The sequence below is a fragment of the Tamandua tetradactyla genome, chromosome 7, assembly GCF_023851605.1.
Source record: "Tamandua tetradactyla isolate mTamTet1 chromosome 7, mTamTet1.pri, whole genome shotgun sequence".
Taxonomy (NCBI): domain Eukaryota; kingdom Metazoa; phylum Chordata; class Mammalia; order Pilosa; family Myrmecophagidae; genus Tamandua; species Tamandua tetradactyla.
The window spans coordinates 99,688,747-99,710,079 of NC_135333.1; the positions used below are offsets into that span (position 1 = coordinate 99,688,747).

The 21,333-nt window shown below is 34.0% G+C and overlaps 1 protein-coding gene across 2 annotated transcripts in view; it reads left to right on the plus strand.

Moving 5' to 3' along the window:
• The window catches only part of LRRK2 (leucine rich repeat kinase 2), a 156,028-nt gene that overhangs the window by 5,000 nt on the left and 129,695 nt on the right, over positions 1-21,333 (plus strand). For both annotated transcript variants that reach the window (XM_077170530.1, XM_077170531.1), the window contains exons 3-7: positions 480-589; positions 3,033-3,121; positions 8,280-8,414; positions 10,744-10,878; positions 13,360-13,491. In XM_077170530.1, coding sequence (XP_077026645.1) covers positions 480-589; positions 3,033-3,121; positions 8,280-8,414; positions 10,744-10,878; positions 13,360-13,491 — 601 coding nt within the window. The remainder of the gene's footprint in view (positions 1-479; positions 590-3,032; positions 3,122-8,279; positions 8,415-10,743; positions 10,879-13,359; positions 13,492-21,333) is intronic.

Below are 21,333 nucleotides of genomic sequence, written 5' to 3' on the forward strand. Positions count from 1 at the left end.
ATATGGGGAGCAGTCATTCCTGGTAATAACTTACAGTTTTGCCTGTAATATCTCCAACTTCCCCTAACCCTCCATCCCAAACCACTTATTTTTTTCTATAGTCAAATCCTAAATATTTAAAACATGTCAGGTAGATATGGCTTAAAAAGTACCAAGACCTGAGCATAGCCATTACTGCACTTAATAATCTTGGTAAGTCTCCTAAATTTGTTTTTTAAAAATTTAGAAAGTAGACATATGTATTTCCTTCATGATTCAGCAATATTGTGATGTATTTTGTATGCCCTTTTTGTATGATTTTGGGAGAAAGATGCATTCTAAGTATATGGTTTGCTTTTGTTTCTCAGGAAGCATTTTAGGACAGTTTTGTTTTACGTAATAATCACTGATTCCACTGAGAATGAAGAGATGCGTATTTGACTTAATATAGTCCATTAGCATCCTTTAAAAATGTGAATATTTGTCTTTACTGCTTTCAGGTGGGTTGGTCACTTCTATGCAAATTAATAGAGATCTGTCCAGCTACAATGCAAAGCTTGATGGGACCCCAAGATATTGGACATGATTGGGAAGTCCTTGGTGTTCACCAGTAAGTAAGATAGATGTGTAAGAACAAATTGCAGTCAATGTTTATACATATGACAACTCTTTCCTTGATATATTGTATTTGCAATCCAAGGCCGATATGGTAAAACCCTTTAAAATACAGAATCTTTTCCCGAATCAATGATTTACAATTATATAGAGTTTTAAACTCAGAAATGTATTATCTAATTGATTTACCAAAACCACTGCTTGTGGTAAAGATTTGGGTGTTACTGTTAGTAGAGTATAGAACATGGAAATGGAGCAAAATTCTTCTAGGTAGTCCTATTTTTGACTTAATCAGTTAGGATTTAAAATATTTTTTCCCTGAAATCTAAGGTTAACATTGTTAGGAATAAAATTTAAAAATATAGGAAGAAAAATTATTATTGTAGTTTTGGGAAATCATGCAATTATACACTTGGTTGAGTTTTAGATCTTTGATGACTACTAATGAATTCAAACGTAAAGGTTTTCTTTTTAAATAGTAAACTATCACAAAACCCCTAGCTCTAAACAAGTAGGGGAACTGAAAAACTACTTCTACATGTAGTGATTTAAAATTTTTATGCTTCACTGTCTTTAAGTATTACATTTATGTATATTCGTATTTATTATTTAGAGAGTTTAAACTACAGCTTTCAAAAAGAAGATAAAAGAGGAAACTAACCTTTCAATGCCTCTGTAACCAAATCTTGATGGCTATTTCACCAGCTATGTTTTTGCAGTTTGCAACATAATGATGCAAATTTGACTTAATATGTTCCATTAGCATCCTTTAAAAAGGATGCTTAGATGAGACCACTTCCTTAGCCATAATTAGTTAAGGAAATTTTTCTGAAGAAAAATGTATTTCAGTGATATCCTTTTGGATAACTTTGTTATTTTCTTGACATTTTAAAAATATCTTGTCATTAACTTTAAGTGTTCTTTACACTTAATGTGACTGTCCTCTACCTCTACAGAGGTAGGAAATTGTGAATCTATGTTTCTTCCAATGGTATATTGCTTGTGAAGTACATATAATTTATGCAAAACTAAATTATGTATTGTTTATCATTTGTATTGTTTATCATTATCAAGTATAACTGCAGTGTTAAATGAGATATAGCTATGTGTCTGCTCATAGGTGAGCATATTTAAGATTATACATTTTTTCCTGATAAATAGTGTTCCTGTTGTCCTTTAGTTTCCAGCATCTAAAGAGTGTTTATTGAAAAAAAAGGCATATTTACAGTTAATGTGTGTTCTTATCTTCAAACTAATCCCTGGATTTCTCTGAGTCAGTTCTAAAATATGCAGCATTAATAAGCAATTACCTCCAGTTATACTTGTAATTAATAATTTTAACTTGATGTATCTTTTGGATTGGTTGAGAACTTCCAAGTGGATTTCCCAAAACTGAGGCTGTGTTTACTTTAGGAAGTGGTGGAACATTTATCTCATCATATCCCTGTGCAAACCAATTGTTCAATTTAAACTACATAAACATTTCTAAAAGTGGAGTCATTCATTCATTCACCCAGCATTCATCGAAAGTGACATATTTGATGTCACTGAGTCAGAAGCAATGCAATTATGAACAAGATGGTCACAGTGCATTCTATGGTAAACCAGCTAACTTCCAGAAAAAATTTATTGTGAAACATATATCCCTATGTTCAAGGGCATTTCCCCGCTAAGGCTTTCAACACTAAAGAAGAATTTTTTTCTATGGTATTGAAGTCACAAAGAGTGGAAATGGTGAAGCAGAGGCAGTTAGGGACAGAAAGGAGAATCCAAGAAAGGGATCTCTTAGTGCCTCACCTGGCCACCTGGAGACCACGTAACAAGTTTTTTGAGTCTAGATGAAACTATAGATGTTACCAGGCTCTGTTTTTTCCCAACGATGTAAAGCTAATGACAACTCATGTGAAAACCTCAAGGTTTTGAACTAATTGATTATTGTTGATATACTTAGGCACATTTTCTAATATAAAATATCAAGTTATATTTCAAAAGTAATAATAATCAATTTAAATATTCAAATGGATTCTTAATTCTTAGTTGATGTCCACAAACTAATGTCTTTATTACATCTCTATAACTTAATGATTCAGCATTTATAACTTTTTATTTCTATGTTTACATCACATACAAAAAACGGGTTTGGCCTCTTCATGTATATAATGCTCCATGATATTCTGGACATGGAATTGGGTAAAAAAGTTAACTTATAGGAAAATGAAATGTACCTGTAACTCTTCTATTGAGACGTATGATAGTTCCCTGTTAGTTTTCCTAAATCTGGTCCACGTGTGTAGGAAGAAAAAATATATGAGTTTCGCTACTGGCAATTAAATATAGTGGTACTAACCAAATAATAGGCACGTAAAAACAAGATCTAAATAAGCAGACTTCTGACTATGATACTTGACTCTTATCTTGATTTCTGTTTTTAATTCCAGGCTTATTATTAAAATGCTAACAGTTCATAATGCCAGTGTAAGTCTGGCAACAGTTGGACTGAAGGCCTTAGATTTCCTCCTAGCTTCAGGTAATATATGCACAATTATTTGTATGGTTAATTAAAATTAAAAATTTGAAACCATTTACTGGATATGTTTTAATGTTTTTTTAAAAGATCATAGCATAATGTGAACTAAATGTTGGTGATTTCCAAAATTATTTCTCTTTCCTTCATCGTTTCACCTCTTCTCTCTATGACTTTTCTTTTAGAAATCCCATCCAATATCTTGCTTTAAACGTCGCCCTGTATATGACTCTCAAAGTTATATTTCTAACCCCAGGTTTGCTCCCCACATCTCTCTGGTCCCTTGTCTCACATTCTGATTTGTGGGCCATTCATGCCTTCTCCTTTCCTTGGGCCATGGCTTCCTGTTTCTTTCTATGCCGTGCAACCTTTTGTTGAAATCTGGGCATTTTCATATTTTTATACATTATAGCTGGAATTTAGACCCTGAGACATTACAATGTTCTCTCTCTCCCTTTTATTCTATAATGTTAATAGATTTCGTAGTGCATGATATAATTGTAAGATATCATTGCTATATGCCAGGCACGGTAAAATGCTTTTCACCTGCTTTTTAAAACTGAATCCTTAAAACTACCCTTGATACATATTTGGTCTCAGTTTTCTAAGTGAGGTACGCTGAAGCCAGAGAAGTTGCCAAGAAATGGTAGAACCAGAGTCTGATCTCAAATGTCAGGTCTTTTCCCTGAGTAAATTTCTGCCTGGGAGATAATGGACCTGAAAATGAAGGGTCTTGATATGGTGAGTTAATTATGATCATTGCTGTGATGGGTGCTTGCTATTATATAAGATTCAAAAAAAGGATGCTCATAGATTAATTCATCTTGAATGATAGCTGGGATTTTGTGCTTGCTTTAGGTTGAGGAAACGGCATGTGCAGAGTTACAGAGGCCTGTGAGAATATCATGATAGGGACTGGATTTGTGGCTTGGAAAATTTTAAATGTCACCATTAGCCATTGGCCTTGCTGAGTAATGAAGATCCTTAGGAGAAAGGGAGAGAAAGAAAGAGGGCAAAGACCAGAGTATAATAGAAAAGAGAGAGGAGAGGCCAGAAGGTACTCATCATTTTACAACTGCCTTTTATTAAAGAATTTATTAGAATGTGCTGGATTTAAATATGATTTACTTAATTAATTTTGACCTCATTCTCGGGAGCCTTCCACCCCCACTTCTCTTTCTTTTTGTGTGTGCTTATTTTGGCAATAAGCAGGAAGATGTGGGTTTATGAATTTGAAAAATCCTCCAACACTGGAATGTACTGAAATCAGCAGCCTGCAGACTGTTAAGAAAATTGACATATGTTTTGGAAAGACTAACTTAATTTCTCTCATATAACATCCAGAATTTTGACCCATTGGGAAGATTTTTAATCTGTTTTAAAGTTCGTTTCAGATACTGAAAGTTAATTTATGAATCACTTTTATTGTCTGATTCACTAATTGATTTAGTATTTAGTATTAGGAACTTGCTGTTGTACTAGGTACTTGAGAATTCAGAGACAAATGATGCTAAAATCCTAGAACATAGATATTCACAATCTGTCACTACTATCCAATATAATTTTGGCAATGATGAAAATGTTCAATCCCCTACTCCCTAGTACCTGGATTCAAAATTTTAACGTTTTGCCACATTTACTGAATCATTCTATAATGTGTCTTTCTATCTATCTCTATGTCTGTCTGTCTGTCTATCTATCCATCTACTTATCCATTTACTAAATACTTAAGTGTAGGTTGTATACATCACTCTCTTTGAACACTTAATACTGCCGTATACATTTTCTAAGAACAAGGATAGTCACTTATGTAACTGTTTTGTAGTTAAGTTCAGTAAATTTAGCATTGATATAAAGCTTACAGTCTAAATTTTAATTTTTTCATATATCCCTTTGAGCCTTTTTTTTCTCCTTTGCTAGATCATATCCAAGATCATATATTGCATTTGTCACTGTCTCTTTAGTTACTCTTTCTCTCTTCTTGTTTTAATTGTAGGAACATGTATACATCATAAAATCTCCCATTCAACTGTGACCAAGCATCCCATTTAGTGGAATTAATCCCATTCACTGTTTTGTGGTGACATCATCACCTTTCATTACTAAAAATTTCCCATCCCTCCAAAACACAAACCCTATATCCATTTTGCATTATCTCCCCATACTCTTGCCTCCTGCTCCTGGAAACCTATATTTAATTTCTGTCTCTATAAACTTGCATATTTTCTGCTGTTTTCTTTGTAATTACTATGGGACTTAAATTTAACATCCTAAATCTGTAACAATCTCATTTACTTTGATATAAACTTAACTTCAACAGTATATACAAACTTTGCAGTTCTTTATGTAGTTCTTGTCATAAATTACATGTTTATACATTAATTCTAAACCACTGACTTCTCATATTTTATGCATTGGCCTTTTAGATCCTGTAAGAAGTAAAAAGTGGAGTTATAAACCAAAAGTAACAATAGTACTGTCATTTATATTTACCCATGTCATTACTCTCACTGGAGATATTTATTTCTTCATGTGGCTATTGTCCTTTGCTTTCAAATTTCAGAACTCTCTTTAACATTACTTAGTTAAAGACTGGTCTAGTGGTGACAAATTCCCTTAACTTTTGTTCATCTGGGAATGTCTTAATCTCTCCCTCATTTTTGAAAAACGTTTTTTCTGGATGTAGAATTCTTTGTTAGTGGTTTTTGCTTTCAGCACTTTGAATATGTCATTGCTCTGCCTTCTAGTCTACATGGTTTCCACTGAGAAAATGACACTTATTGAGGTTTCCTTATGTGTGACATTTTCTTTCTCTCTTGAGTCATTCAGAATTCTTTGTCTTTGGCATTTGACAGTTTGACAATCATATGCCATGGCATGGTGCTATTTGGGTTTATTTTGTTTGCAGTTCATTGTGCATCTTTGATGTGTATATTCACGTCTTCTGTTAAATTTGTAAAGTTTTCAGCCATTATTTCTTTGGATATTCTCTCTGTCCCTTTCTCTCTTCTCCTTCTGGAATTCGTACAATGCTCACGTTGGTATGCTTGATGGTGTCTCACAGGTTTCAGGCTCTGTTCACTTTTCTTCATTCTTTCTGCTACTCAGACTGGATGGATAGTTTCAATTGTCTTATCTGCAAGTTCCTTAATTCTTTCTTCCATCAGCTCTAATTTGCTGTTGAACCCCTCTAGGGAATTTTTAATGTTACTATTGTCTTCAGCTCTGTTTGATTTTTTCTCATAATTTTCATCTCTATATTGATATTTTCTTTGTGTTCATCTGTCATTTTCTTCATTTCCTTTAATTCTTTGTTCATGTTTTCCTTTAACTCTTACAGTATATTTAGGACCATTTTTTACAGTCTTTGTCCAATATGACTCATATCTGACCCTCCCCATTGGTGGTTTCTAATGCTTTAATCTTCTCCTTTCCTTGGGCCATGGCTTCCTGTTTCTTTCTATGCTGTGTAACCTTTTATTGAAATCTGGACATTTTCCTATTTTTATATATTATGGCTGGAATTTAGACCCTGAGGCATCTGTGCTTAAGGTCTTATCCAGCTAGTGTTACTGGAGAGCTTTCTTTGAATACCAAGAGCTAACCTCCCCCTCTCCCCCCAAAAAAAGGTTAGAAAGAAAACACCTTTCTTAGTCTTGGCATATATTGACCTGGGCAAGAGCTCTCTTTCACATCTTTTTCATACAGTGAGTTTGGAGAATTCCAAACTCCAAACTCCAAGCCAAAGCATAGAGACCTCCCGATCCTTTCTGCATATGTGCCTTGTCTTGGGCATGAGCATGTAGCCTAGGAATTCCCCCATTTATTCAGATATGAATGTCCCCCTTCTCTAGAAAACACTTGTCTCACCATCCCTGATACTGTACTGTATGCCCTATAGCCAGCAATCCCTTGCCCCAGCTAGTACTGCTTGACTATTCCCCCACAGTTTTCTGCGGGATCACTCTGTGAACTGCCTTCTGCATGTAGGGCAAGTTCTGTAACAGTGAGTCCCCCAGGTCACCACTAGAGAGATTGTGATCCTAGTACATGCACAAGTCTTACTCTGTTCCCTCCGGAACCCGGACCAGGAATCCTCACTAAGAACACCAGCTGGCTCTGTGCCCAGCAGGTGGGGGCCAGGGATGGGTCAGCCAGGGCACCAGGAGATTTTCCTGCATTTTAGTAGTCCTTGTCGTCTCTTGTCCTGTGACTGCAGTCATTTATCTGTTTTTCTGGAGCTCTGAGAAAGATATTTTTGTTAGTTTTGTTTAAAGCTTCTGTGGGGAGATGGTGCCCTGAAGCATCTCACCTTGCCATTTTGATCAGGGGCGGGCTGGTGTGTTAGTGTTTGAGTACGAATCGGTGTGTGAATTGAGTAAGAGTGTTTGGGGTGGGAAAGGACAAGGGCATTCCAGGCAGAGGAGACAGCTAGTTTAAGGGCAGAAAGATACTGAAAAGTGTGTTTAGTGATGAATACAGAATTTAACTTGATTGGAGTTGAGGCAACACGTGGCCGGTGAGATTACGAGTAGTCAGTTTGTGATGGGTCTGGGCTTTAGGAGATTTAAGCCTTACAGGACTGCACTTGTGTTTGGGAAAATGTTATGTAGGGTGGTAGAGTATCGGGCCAAGGTGAGCAATTAAACAGTTGTTTTAGTAATCTATGTGAGAGATGATGAGGTCCTGAACTCAATTGGAGGGGCCTACTTCAAAAGGAGTTTTGGAGACATTTAGGAAATGGACAAAGGCTTGATAATGAGTTGTTTGTCAGTCGGGCAGAGACTGAGAAGAGAGATGGAGGATTGGAAGATGACTAGGCAGTTTCTCTCTTGAGTAACTATTGCTTAATGCTCTCATCGATAAAGATAGGGAACTTAGAAGTTGGTCTGGTTTGGGGTGCTGGTACTGTCTAAGAGGAAGATAAAAACACATCTTAGGAGTTTAAGACTAGAGAAATTGACTGTGAATCATGAAATTACAGTGATGTGAACCGGGATTTATCTCATTTAAAAAGACTGCAGCATTGCTAGGTCTAACATCTGGGGCAATTAAGTAGTTTATCAAGAAGTCCACAAACCATTTACAGTCTTCTTGTAAAAATTAATACATTGTGTTAAATCAGCTATTTACTTATGTCATACTGTTCTCTTCAAAATAGGTAAAATCACATTGCTGATATTGGATGAGGAAAGTGATATTTTCTTGTTAATTTTTGATGCCATGCACACATTTTCAACCAACGAAGAGATCCAGAAACTTGGATGCAAAGCTTTACATATACTCTTTGAGAGAGGTATTTAAATGTCTAAATTCTTTATTTTGAAATTTACTTAGGATAAAAGGGCCTATATGGGGGGAGTAGAATATAATTAAGATAATAAGAAGATATTTAAAATAATACTAAATGAAGAAGTGGGATTTGTCTGTCAAGGGTAAATAATGAAATTAGTTCAGAATTTTTTTCATTTTGAGTGAATTTCATTCATGGCTTATAAATCTTATAATTGTAATAGATTTTCTACCATTTCTTAATGAGGCATAAGGTTCGTGTTACAGATTAAATGTGTGGGTGGTATGAAAGAAAAAAATAAAACTGAAGCCAAGCATAGGTTAAATTTGTGTTTATGGTGTTTTCATCAACAGAGATTTTAGATATTGCCAAATGCTCTGTATAAAGTACCAAGAGAATGTCTAAAAAAGAAACCCTTAGGGAAAAGCTAATATATACTTTATTAGATGGCACTGAGATTAATAATAGAGATTGCTACATAACTTGCAGGTTGATTAGAACCTTTGTTTGGTCCTTGCACTGACTTGCTTATCAAATGGGGGCCCAGAGAGGTGAAGCAACCTGAGTGAAGACGCACAGTGAGTGAGTTACAGTTCAATTCACCACCATTTTTTGAGAGTCCCATTTGTATTGTTATGAGAGCTAACTACACTCAGAGTTTAGGGAAAGAATGATCCTGTCTACGTCAGCTTAGTTTGTGGCTCCACCAGGAATAGGATAGATTGCCTTACAATATTTAATTTCCTGTCTCATTCCAGAAAGGATTTTAAACAGCTTATAGAGAGAGAACTTAAAACATTAGGGAGAAAAGAACGATGTGGAAATGGGTGTCAGGAAAATAATATGAAGTTTGGCTAAGTTTATTGCTTAAGGTCCTGTATATTGGCAAAAGGGTGAACCCGAAATTTGGCTCTGAGCTTCATATCAAGCAAAGAAGAGGTGAATATCACTGGTTACAAATTTCTTGAGATAAATGTAACTCAGAGTTGGTCTTGTAGGAGACTTGAGAAAATCCTTCCATAGTTTTCTCTGGGTGAAATTAACAAGGTCTACAAAGTGTATTTCAGTGAAAGCAATTCTGTAATTCTGTGAAGAGTCACAACAACTGGTCCTCACACCCAGTTCTCTGATGATCAGGCTTAGTGAAAGAGCTTGCTGTGCTTGGGGAATGCATGAGCTGCATGCCTTTCATGCCATCTTCTGTAAATGTTTTTTTTTGCAGCTAAGCTTTTGATAAGAATTAGGGCAAGATAGAGTTTGAGGTTCTATTGTCTAGTAGGGCCTTTATTGCACATCTTCTGTAATGCAGTTTTAGGGCAGATTCCTATTTGCAGGAGAAGGGCTGACATCATCACTCTCAAATCAGCAGTGTGAGATCCAGTCAGGACATGTGAAGATGGCCCAGCAAATGTTAATACGAAGAATCTTTCTCAATAGAAAGATAATCAGTGCTTATCGTAAATGTAGGGTAGATGAATTTCTGATTTCTGCAGAAGAAGCAAGTTCCCTGAGATTTGCTGGCAACTTACTGTAAAGTTAATTTTCAAAATTTGAAAGTATACTTGTGCAAACTACTTCATAAAATGAGAAATTTCCAATAAACCCCTTGTGTGCTAGAAGAACCTAATGAATTTCTCATTACTTTATAAGGGCACATGAAATTGAAGGAAAAAACAATGAATGTAGATCATTGCTTAGAAACCTGTGACGTGTGGTGCATTTTCTAACATTTTGGCAGTGCCATTCTCAGGCTAGAAAAACCAGATCTTTATATCATGTTATTCAAGTTTTCTCCCATCAAAATGACTCACAAGTCAAGTCCGTAACTCACTGGCTTGATCTAAAGGCTTTAATTATGAAAATTAATGATGGCAATTTCTGATATCTGATGGAAGACCATTTAGGCAGCATTTCAAAGTTGGATTTCTTGTCATTTGCTCAAGATCATGCCTCTTAAATTGATAAATTTGACTTAACTGAGCTGCCCTTCAACAGAAGTTGCTTCCCGCTTACCATTTTTATTAGCTTCTGTTCAGTTTTCTGTAGATTTCTTCTAAAATTTCTCTAGAATTTTGTTTTTCTGAAAATGGTATGGTAACTAGTATTTTTACATCTCAAAACCTGGGGTAAACAATAGAGGCCAAGCAAAATTATGTTAACCTCAGTAGCTTTTTTAAAATATAAAATTCTTAGGAAGGGCTTTTTATAAAAATTTAGTTTTATTTATGTATTTTGAATTCTCTGTCTCATAATTATGATGAATTTTGTATTTGTGAAAATTAAAAATTTTGTATCTTTAAGCTTCTTCAGTATTTTTGCCTTTTAATTTTAGTTTCAGAGGAGCAACTGATTGAATTTATTGAGAATAAAGATTATATGATATTGCTGAGTACATTAAACAATTTTAAAGATGAAGAAGAAATTGTGCTTCATGTACTTCACTGTTTATATTCTGTAGCAATTCCTTGTAAGTAAACTATATATGTGATTTCTTCTTGTGTATCTGAAAAACTATGGCATATCTCTGAGTTTGTTTTGAAAATATTTTTTTGTTATTTAGAAACTTGTGGATGCCAAACCCACTCATTTATGTATTCATTAAATGTATTTGTATATATTGAGACGATGTGGCAGCTGTCTGTGTGTTTAGTGCTGGGAAAACAATAGTGTAAAGTATAAACATGTTCCTTACCTCTTCAGGGCTTATGGTACAGTGAATGTAAGCACACAGGTGATTATAATGCAGAATAATCACAAATGGTCTGACTGGCAGAATACATAGGATTATAAAAACAAATAGAGATCTCTTTGCAGAGACTTGAATGATGAGGAGAGCTTTATGTGTAGGGAGGTGTGCGGTAAATCGGGAGTGCAGGCAAAGTGTCCGAGCAGTGACCAGTTAAGTGTAAACATCCCTGCTCAAAAGTGCTTTTAAGAAGAAAAAAGTAGCTCAGTAGACTATGTGCTTATGTTTGCTTGTGCACATGTATGTGCTCACAGGTGCACACTCAAGCTCCAGTGTCTGTGTGTTTTATTGATGGAGGCAGGGGAAGGGCTTGGTGAGAGTCAGTGCGTGAAGCTGAAGACAACCCCACCATGAAGGGTCTGAAGGACCCGGGAAGAGGATGAGCTGCATTGCGACTCCTGTCACAATGTTTTAGTGATGCTTTGAAATTTTAGCTACTTTTTCACAAAAAAGAGCAAAAAAGAGAAGACATTAATTTGCTGTATAGGCTATCAGTGACTGTTAACTGACTAAAATGTGCAGTCCATGATAGTTAGTAGATTAAAATAATGCCTCAGGTGCTGTTACTTTTGTTTTTTAATTGCACATTTGGTATTCCATGTGTTGCCTGTGTGCATTGGTACATAAGCCTTTATCTAGTCATGTTTTAAACTTCTCACTTATGAAGTGGTTGTGAGGGTTAAATGAGTTGAATTAGGTGAAGACCATAGTAAGTATTCTAAAAATATTGATAGTACTAATATAAAATATGTAGTTTATATATACATACGTAGGAGACTCTATATAGTATGCATATATGGTTTCAGTTATAAATTATATGGAAATCTGAAGATGTGTGACTTTAGTCTAATAGGGCAAAAACCCAATGTCGTTGTGAAAAAAAATGTGGTTTGTCTATGATGTTTTCAAAATCATGTTTTCTTATCCACAGGAAATTAAACTCTTGAAAGTAGGTGGAGTTGACCGAAAATAGAGAATGGTCATACTTTTCAGTTTCTCTTGAGTCCACCAACAACTTGAATATATTCTTCGTTTTACTTTTCCTTGGCTGTCATTAAATATTAATTAATTGATCAGTTAATTTGGGGCTTGATGTTTAGGGAATTCATTATTTTCTACCCATGCTTCACATATATAACTCCAGTTAAAATGTGCTAATTCATAATGCACACGTCAAAGAAAATAGCAGCTAAATATCAAGAAATTGAGATTTAAACATTGATTCTAATTGAAAGACAATTGCTTTCAATCTAGAGCAAATCATGTCTGCAATTTTGAGTGAAAGTAATTTTCTTCAAATGCCATATCCCTTCTTTATTAAATTTTTTTTATATTTAATGTTTTTAATACAGTTTAAACAGTAAAAATATATTTTGGGGGCGGGAAATAGTTGTTTAGTTTTGGCTATGCCAAAAAAGAAGGAAAAATGTTTTGCAGGTAGGTTTTTTTTTTTTTTTTTTGAAAGAAAAGTAAATATTTCATTCAGGGACATAAATTAGTTTTCTTCACATAGGTTCTCACACTCAGCCTCTTTATTCCTTAATTATTTTTCCCAATGGATTCTTTTTCCCTTTTGTTTCATCAGTGTTTATCCATTGGTCATAAACTTTAATATTACGCCTCTCTTGCTTCCCTCTCAGCCCTTCACCCCTCAAACTTTTTTCCTTTCTCTTTATCTGGGAGCCTCTGAAAGCTTGCATTTGCTGCCTGGTACTCTGGCTGCTCTTCGGCTGCCCTCCTGGAGTAGATAGGACATAGACCATAGCTGGATTTAGCTGTTAGATTATGTGACGCAATTCTGTGTTTTCTTTTGTCACTTCAAGGAAAAGAACCAATGTTGGAGCCATTCTACAATGAGGCAGCTTCTCTTTTGGAGATATATTCACAGAGTAATTTATTTAACACTTGTCACCATTACATTTTTAGATTCATATAAAAGCACTCTGAATTTTCCCTTAATTTTCATCTTAATTTTTTAAGTCAAGAAATTTGAGTACAGTGATTTTCTCTTAATGCTTAAGATGAATCCTAAATCCTATTGCATTAGCAGTGTTCAACATTGTATTTTTTCATAGCTGTTTGATAGAACATAACTTTTAAATGTGGGAAAGTACCCATAAGTATTTATAGTCTATATAAGATGTCTTTGTATGTGAGAGGAGAAAAGTACCTTACTGATAATTAAGCTTTCTTTAAATATAGGCAGTAACATTGAAGTCCTCATGAGTGGTGATGTCAGGTGTTATAATATTGTGGTAGAAGCCATGAAAGCATTCCCTGTCAGTGAAGACATTCAAGAAATAAGTTGCTGCCTGCTCCATAGGCTTACCTTAGGTAAGTTACAATTCTTGGCTAATTTATTACTATAAGTCTCTATGAAGTATGTATAGCATAATGGATAAGTAGCATATTGACATACTCTGGATGGAAATAATTAAAAGTAGCAAACTGTTTTGCCACGCTTAGGTGGAATTTTAAAAGGAGTTGCAAGAATAGATGTGTTGAATGAAAGAGAAGCCTTATTTTAATCTTTTCTTTAGAAGTAATTCTATAGAAAAGTGTTTTATTGTTAGGACTTTATTTAATATATAAGTATGTAATATTTTATACATATAAAAAGAATAATTATAATTTATATAGAGAATATGAAGCATAGCACAAAAAGGACTCACCACCCAACTTAAGTATTCGTTCATTGCCAGTGCTGATGAAGTTACCTGCGCCCCTTCTTGCCCTGCTTTTTCTAATAGGTTAATAACCTCCAGAATTTTGTGTTCATGAGTATTTTACTTTCTAAAAATAGTTTCACTTTCTTTGCATGTCTCTCCAAACAAAATTATTAATGTTTTATTGTTTTGCTTAATTAAAATAAAATCATACTGTATATTACCTTCTGCAAATTGTTTTTAAAAATTTAACATTATGTTTATAAAAAGGATACTTTTTTTTTACGTGTAGCTGTATACAGTAATTCTACTGTGTGCTATATCACAATTTATTTGTCCATTCTCCTATCCATGTGTTTTTGGGTTCTTTCTAGCTTTATGCTGCTACCATTGGCATTGCTCTGGGCACATAGATGAGGCCTATCTTTTAAAAAGTGACTTACAGATTCTGGATAATGATGCTTTGGTGGTGGGTTAGGTGTATTGAAAAGACCTTCTCTTGATTCATTGACCTGTCTTTTCTCCATTTTTGTGATGGCTTTTGTAATGAAGTCAATTTTAAGAATCGGCTGCTTTGTGTATAACGAGTTGCTTTTGTGTATCCTGTTTAAAAAAGTCCTTCCATTCCCTAAGAGCATAAGTCTATTCCATATTTTATCCCAAAAGTTTTCCATTTAAGCACTAAACATTTCAATCTGTCTGGAATTATTTTTAGTAAAGTGGAAATTCAATTCCTTTTGTTTTCCCCATATGAATTGCTAGTCACTGCTACAGCACACTTTATTAAATGGTTCACCTTTTCCCGAGTGGAGTGATGCACCAATTCTTTCAATATGAGGTGTACACAAACACACACACACACAGTCTGTTTCTGTTCTTGCTGATTGTTGGGTCAGTTGATTTATCTGGCTCAGTATCATAGTAGTTAAATTACTTTAGTTCTGTAAGTCCTGATATCTGAAAAATATCAGGTTAAGTCACCATATATTTGTTTTTTGGGAATATAGCTTGGCTATTCTTGGGTCTTTATTATTCCAGATAAATTATGGAATCAACTTATCCAGTTCTTTGGTAAGCTCCATTGTGAATTTCATTAGAATTCTACAGAATCTATGAACAATTTGGGAAGAGCTGACATCTCTATGTTATTTCTTCCATACAGGTCTTGCATATCTTTTGTTAGTTATTTCTAGATACCTTATTTTTTCTAATTATTATAAATGGTATCTCTTTAAAAATTATATTTTTCCACATAGAGAAATGCAAGTTTTTTTTTTTTGGGGGGGGGAAGGGTATATCAATCTTACCCAACTTCTAAACTCTTTTATTAATTTTAATAATATGTTTGTAAATCCTCTCAGGCTCTCTATTTAGCAGTTAGATAATTTGTGAATAATGAAAGTTTGGGTCCTTCCTTACTGCTTTTTGTATTCCTTATTTCATTTCCTAATCTTCCTGCATGGCCCAGAATTGGTAATGCAGTGTTGCATAGAAGCAGGGCTAGTAGGCATTCTTGTCTTGTTCTTGATTTTAAAGGGAATACTTCTAATATTTTTTTCCATCCAGAATAATGTTTTCTGTAAGTTGTTTTGTATTATCTTGTCTTATTTGTTTGTTTTTTTGTGATAAGACAGCTTTTATTAGGTTGAAATGTTTCCTTCTGTTCCTTGTTTGCTTTTATTTTTTATTTTAGATTTAAAAAAAATCATGGATAGATATTGAGTTTTATCAAATTATACAATTACTAACATCATTCTCTCCTTTCATTTTGATAATGTGGAGAATTGCATTAATAAGTTTTCTAATGGTAAACCACTGTGTACTCTTGTGATAAATTCATTTTGATCATTTATTCAATTTTATATACGTTTTCTAAAATCTCCTGTTTTAAGTTTCAAATCCCTGAGGTTACTGTTTTTTTTTTTTGAGAAAGTTTATTCATTCCTTCCTTTTTGCTTTAGTTCTTTCCATATGATTGTGCCTTTATTCCCAAACAAAATTTTAAAAATCGGTTGAAAAACTGTGAGGATTGTTTTAAAAGTTATGACATTTTCATATACTTTTATTGCTAAAAATCCAGGATCATATTTAGGTTAACGTTAAATTCTAGATCATATACTTACAAAGATAAAAATAGCTTGTAGGGCGATGCGACAGTGGCTCAGCAGGCAGAATTCTCACCTGCCTTGCTGGAGACCCGGGTTTAATTCCTGGTGCCTGCCAATGCGAAAAAAAAAAAAAAATATATATATATATATATATAAATATATATGTATATAGCTTGTGAATTTTGAGATATGCTATTAACAATTTTCTTTATCCTCTCAAAGAGAAAAAGTGTTTGGAAAATACAACATTTTTAACTGGATGGTGATCCTTTTTAATTACAATTGAATTTTCTAAATATCAGCATACCCATTCCCTGCTCTGTAAGTTACTAGCCAGTATTCTATTGGGAAACTACTTTGGAGGTGAGTAGATTTAGATGGAATAAATGTGTTTAGGAAGTCTGTCTTACTTTTGGTGGTCATTAAAACCATTTTTTATTAGAAAAGTTGTAGGTTTCCAGAAAAATCATGCATAAAATTTAGAGTTCCTGTAAACACCCTTCCTTAAACCCACAGTTTTTTCTTTATTAACATTTTGCATTAATATTGTTACTTTGTTTTTACAATTGGATATGTTATTAAATTGTTTATTACAGAAGTAAACAATATTATTAGAATTATATTTACTTATGTTGATAATTAACTTTAGGGCTTGTGTTTGTGTTGTACAGTTGTTTTTTTTTTAAATTTTATTCTAGTAACGTATATTCAACCTGAAATACCTTCTTTTAACCACATTTTAATATAAAATTCAGTGGTATTAATCATTCATGATGTTGTGCTACCATCACTGCTATCCTTTACCAAAACTTTTCCATCACCCCAAATAGAAATTCTGTACCAATTAAGCCTTAACTCCTCATTCCCTACCTTCCCCCAGCCATAGATAGCCTGTATTCTATTTTCTGACTCTATGAATTGGCTTATTGTAATTATTTCATATTAGTGAAATTATACAGTCTTTATCCTTTGGGTCTGGCTTGTTTTCACTCAACATGATGTCTTCAAGGGTCATCCATTTTGTTGGATGTATCAGCACATCATTCCTTTTTATGGCTGAATAGTATTCCATTGTATGATGGTCACGTTACTTTTGACTGCCTCTTGCTCTTTTTTTTTTTCTTTTCTTTGTGTCTTTCTCTTTTTTTTTTTCACATGGGCTGGCACCAGGAATCGAACCCAGGTATCTGGCATGGCAGGCGAGACTCTGCCTGCTGAGCCACTGTGGCCTGTCCTGCCTCTCTTTTTGATTCTAATTTTTATGGCTTTAATCAATAATACATAGCTATTTTGTGATAGGTACTAATAATTCCAATATGTGAAAATCTTGGGAATTTAAATCCATTGCTTTTACCCTGACTGTCAGTCAGTCATAGGGGCTTGTTTTCTTTTATGTTCTGTAATTGTACTTGTGAGTATCTCTTTGATTGAACTTAAGCTCTGGGAATTCTGGAACTTAAGTTACAGGAGCTCAGGGCACAGAACTAATTTGGGACCACTTTAGGATCATTTTAAGGTTCAGGCTTAATGTGGGAGACTCCAGTTGATCTATACCACCTTGGAGCGAGCCCAAATGAGTCTGCTAATCAGTGCCAGAATTCAGATTTTCCCACAGGGTAACTCCAACTTGTACATTTGCTTTCATTCATAGTTCTTGTTTCAGCTGCTTATTAACTCTCCCCTTTTCCCACTTTGGAGATTTCCTTTATATTTTTGCAAGCAGTGCAATACCTTAAAAAATGAGTGCCTGGTGAATAATAATGTAGAATCATTATCTGTTGGAAACTGGTACTGTTGGCCTTTCCTAAGAAGAATCACCAGAAATGTTTTGTACCAAATAAGGATTATTATAATAAGCATTTAGCTTTTTATCACTACAACTTTAGAAAAAAATCATCATTTATTTGAAAAAACTAATTTTCATTATTTTATTGTGCAACTTTTATTTTCATTTCTGAAATTCCTATATCTCCTGTATAATTTGGAAATTGCTTTTAGCATTAAGAAAGCTCCTAGTAGTTGTGGTTAAAATGGAATTTTTAAAAATTGGATTATATTTTAGTCTCCTTCAGTTTGTAATTTCTTTCCTTGATAAGCATTTATTGAGTGTTCAATTATGACTAAAACTGTATGATATTTATGTCTTTTGTTTGCACATTTCTTTCACAATTTTTAAAGTACTTTCATACATATGATTTTTTTTTATGATTCTTGAAATGACTGTGAAGATGGGAAATTACTATTTTCTCCGCATTTACAGATGAGGACTGTTAGTTCAGCAATTGTGTGTGTGTCTTGTATAAGATCATATAGCTAGTAAGTAGGGTGAAATCAGTTTGAGAACCCGTATATATGTACCCTAGAAAAGCCATGCTTTAATCCTAATCCCATTTTATAAAGGCAACTGTTTCTTCTAATCCCTATTCAGTACTGTATGTTTGAAACTGTAATTGGATTCTGGCAGCTAGCAAACTAGAACATCATATCTCTGTATCCCTTAACGAAATAAAGCAGTCTTTTAAATGAGCAATCATTTACTAGGTCATCTCTTTTAGCAGGTGTGTTTGTAGTAATTATATTTTCAGAAAGGACACAGTTGTACAAATTGGCTGATAATTGAGAATAGTTTCACAATTGACTTCTTAACTTTTTCAAATGGATCAGCATACTAATGTACAATTCTTTGTTTTGTAAATTGTTTATTCTACAATTTACCACAGTCAAGTTACAGACTGTACAAGTTACCTTAAAAATGTAAATGCACCTTCATCTCTTTAAATGAGCCGAAAGACAATGTGGTTTGACAGAGGTAGTTAAGAAAATGATACTTGGTGAATCAAACAAACCTTTAATGTCACATTAAAAGTGGTTAGTATTATACTGTGGAAATGAAATATTGTGCGAACTATCATATCATATTTAAATTTTGAATTAATTTGTAAGTTCTTTAAAAAATATAAAGCCGTCAAATTGATCTTCAGATTAAGTGTGCTTTATTCTCCTTTATCTTTTATTCCTCCTATTATTGTTTAAAAAGAAGCCAAATACATTAAAAAATTTTTTTTTTTACATGGGCAGACTCCAGGAATTGAACCTAGGTTTCCAGAAAACTTTTAACTTTCTCTTCATAAGTAAAATAAAAACCCCAAGTCAATAAATATTTAGCATTTTTTGGTCAAAGTATGTAATTAATTATGGGTTTGATGGATTTAAGTGTTCTATACAATTTTCTGTGTGTTGTCACATAAATTTCTTGTAAATTTTATTTGGCCAGAAAACAAGACAAGTCCAGTCTATTTACATTTTCCCTGCATCAGATAGTAGAGCAATTGTTGGCGGTACTAAGGGAATATTAGTAGGGAAAAGAGGGTAATGGGGACAACTGAAGTTTAGATATTGGCAAGCTGGTAAGAGTAGAAGAGGATCTTTTTGAAGTGATTGTCCATAATCAGAAATCACTTGGGCTGCATGAATGTGGAAGAGTTGAGAACTTGGAATGTGCTCACAGAGAAGGGCTATAACCTAGTTAAACTGCTTTTTAAAAAAAATAAATTATATTTCATTAGAGAAGTTGTAGATTTGGAGAAAAATTGTGCAGAAAATACAGACTTCCCATATACCCGCCCCCATACACAGTTTCCCTATTATTAACACTTTGTGGTACTTGTGTCACAATTGATGAAACACTGTTATTGTAATTATGATATTAAATAAAGTCCATATTTTACTATAGAGTTCATGATTGAGTAGGGCAGTCTTTTAAAATAACCTGAAATTGCCCCCTTTTTGCCACATTCAAGTAGGTAATTCACTGGTGTTAATTGCATTCACAATGTTGAGCTATCATTAACACCATCCACTACCAAACTTTTCCATTATCTTAAGGAATTTCTATACCGATTAAACTTTAACTTCCCATTACCTACCACTACTCGGCCCTTGATAACCTGTATTCTATTTTCTGACTCGGTGAATTTACCTATTCTAATTGTTTCACAATAGTGAGATCATAAATAATTTGTATTTTGTGTCTGGCTTATTTCACTCAACATATGTCTTCAAGGGTAATCCATGTTGTCTCATGTATCAGCACTTCATTCCTTTTTATGGCTGAATAATGTTCCATTGCATGTATATACCACATTTTGATTATCCATTTATCTGATGATGGATACTTGGATTGCTTTAATCTTTTGTGAATAATGCAGCTTTGAACATGCTGTGCAAAAATCTGTTCAGGTACTTGCTGTCAATTCTGTGGGGATATATCTAGAAGCAGGATTGCCAGACCCTATGATAATTCTATACTTGACTTTCCAAGGAACCGCCAAAAAGTGTTTCCTTGCAGCTACATCATTTTACATTCCCACCAACAGTAAATGAATGTTCCTAATTTATCACATTCTCTCCAATATTTATTATTTTCCTTTGTTTTTTCTTTTTCTTAATACTGGCAATTCTATTATGTGTAAATGGTGTCTCATCATGGTTATATCTTGCATTTCCCTGGTAACTAATGATGCTGGATGTCTTTTCACTTGCTTTTTGGCCATTTGTGCATCTTCTTTGGAGAAATACCTATTCAAATAATCTTTTGTCCATTTTTTGATTGGACTGTTTGTCTTTTTGTTGTTGAGCCATAGTTTTGTTTATTTTTCCAATCCTTATTGGATTTGTGGTTTCAAATATTTTTTCCCTTTGTGCAGATTTTTGTACTTTCATGATGAGTAAAAGTTTTTCATTTTGATAAAGACCAATTTATTTGTTTTCTCTCTTGTTGCCTGTGCTTTTGGTGTAAAGTCTAAGAAAGCATTCCCTAAAATAAGGCCCTGAAGATGCTTCCTTAGGTTTTCTTCTAGAAGTTTAATATTCATGGTTCTTCTATTTAGGTCTTTGATCTATTTTAAATTAATTTTTGTATATGGTGTGAAGTAGGGGTCCATCTTCCTTGTTTTGCATATGCATGTCTAGTTTTCCCAGCACCTTTTGTTCAAGAGATAATTCCTTCTCCACTGATGGAACTTGGCACCCTTGTCAAAAATAAATTGACCATAAATATGAAGGTTTATTTCTGAACTCTCAAATCAATTCCATTGGTCTGTATATCTATCCTAGTGCCAGTACCAGATTGTTTTGTGCACTGTACCTTTGTAATAAGTGTTACAATTGGGAAGAATATGTCCTCCAACTCCACTCTTTTTCAAGATAGTTTTGGCTCTTTGGGGCAACTTATCCCTCCATATAAATTTGGTGAATGGCTTTTCCTGCAAAGAATGCTGGTGGTATTTCGAGTGGAATTGTAAATTGCTTTGGCTAGAACTGACATCTTAACAAAATTGAGTCTTCCAATATGTGAACACAGAATGTCCTTCCATTTATCTAGGTCTTTGATTTCTTTTAGC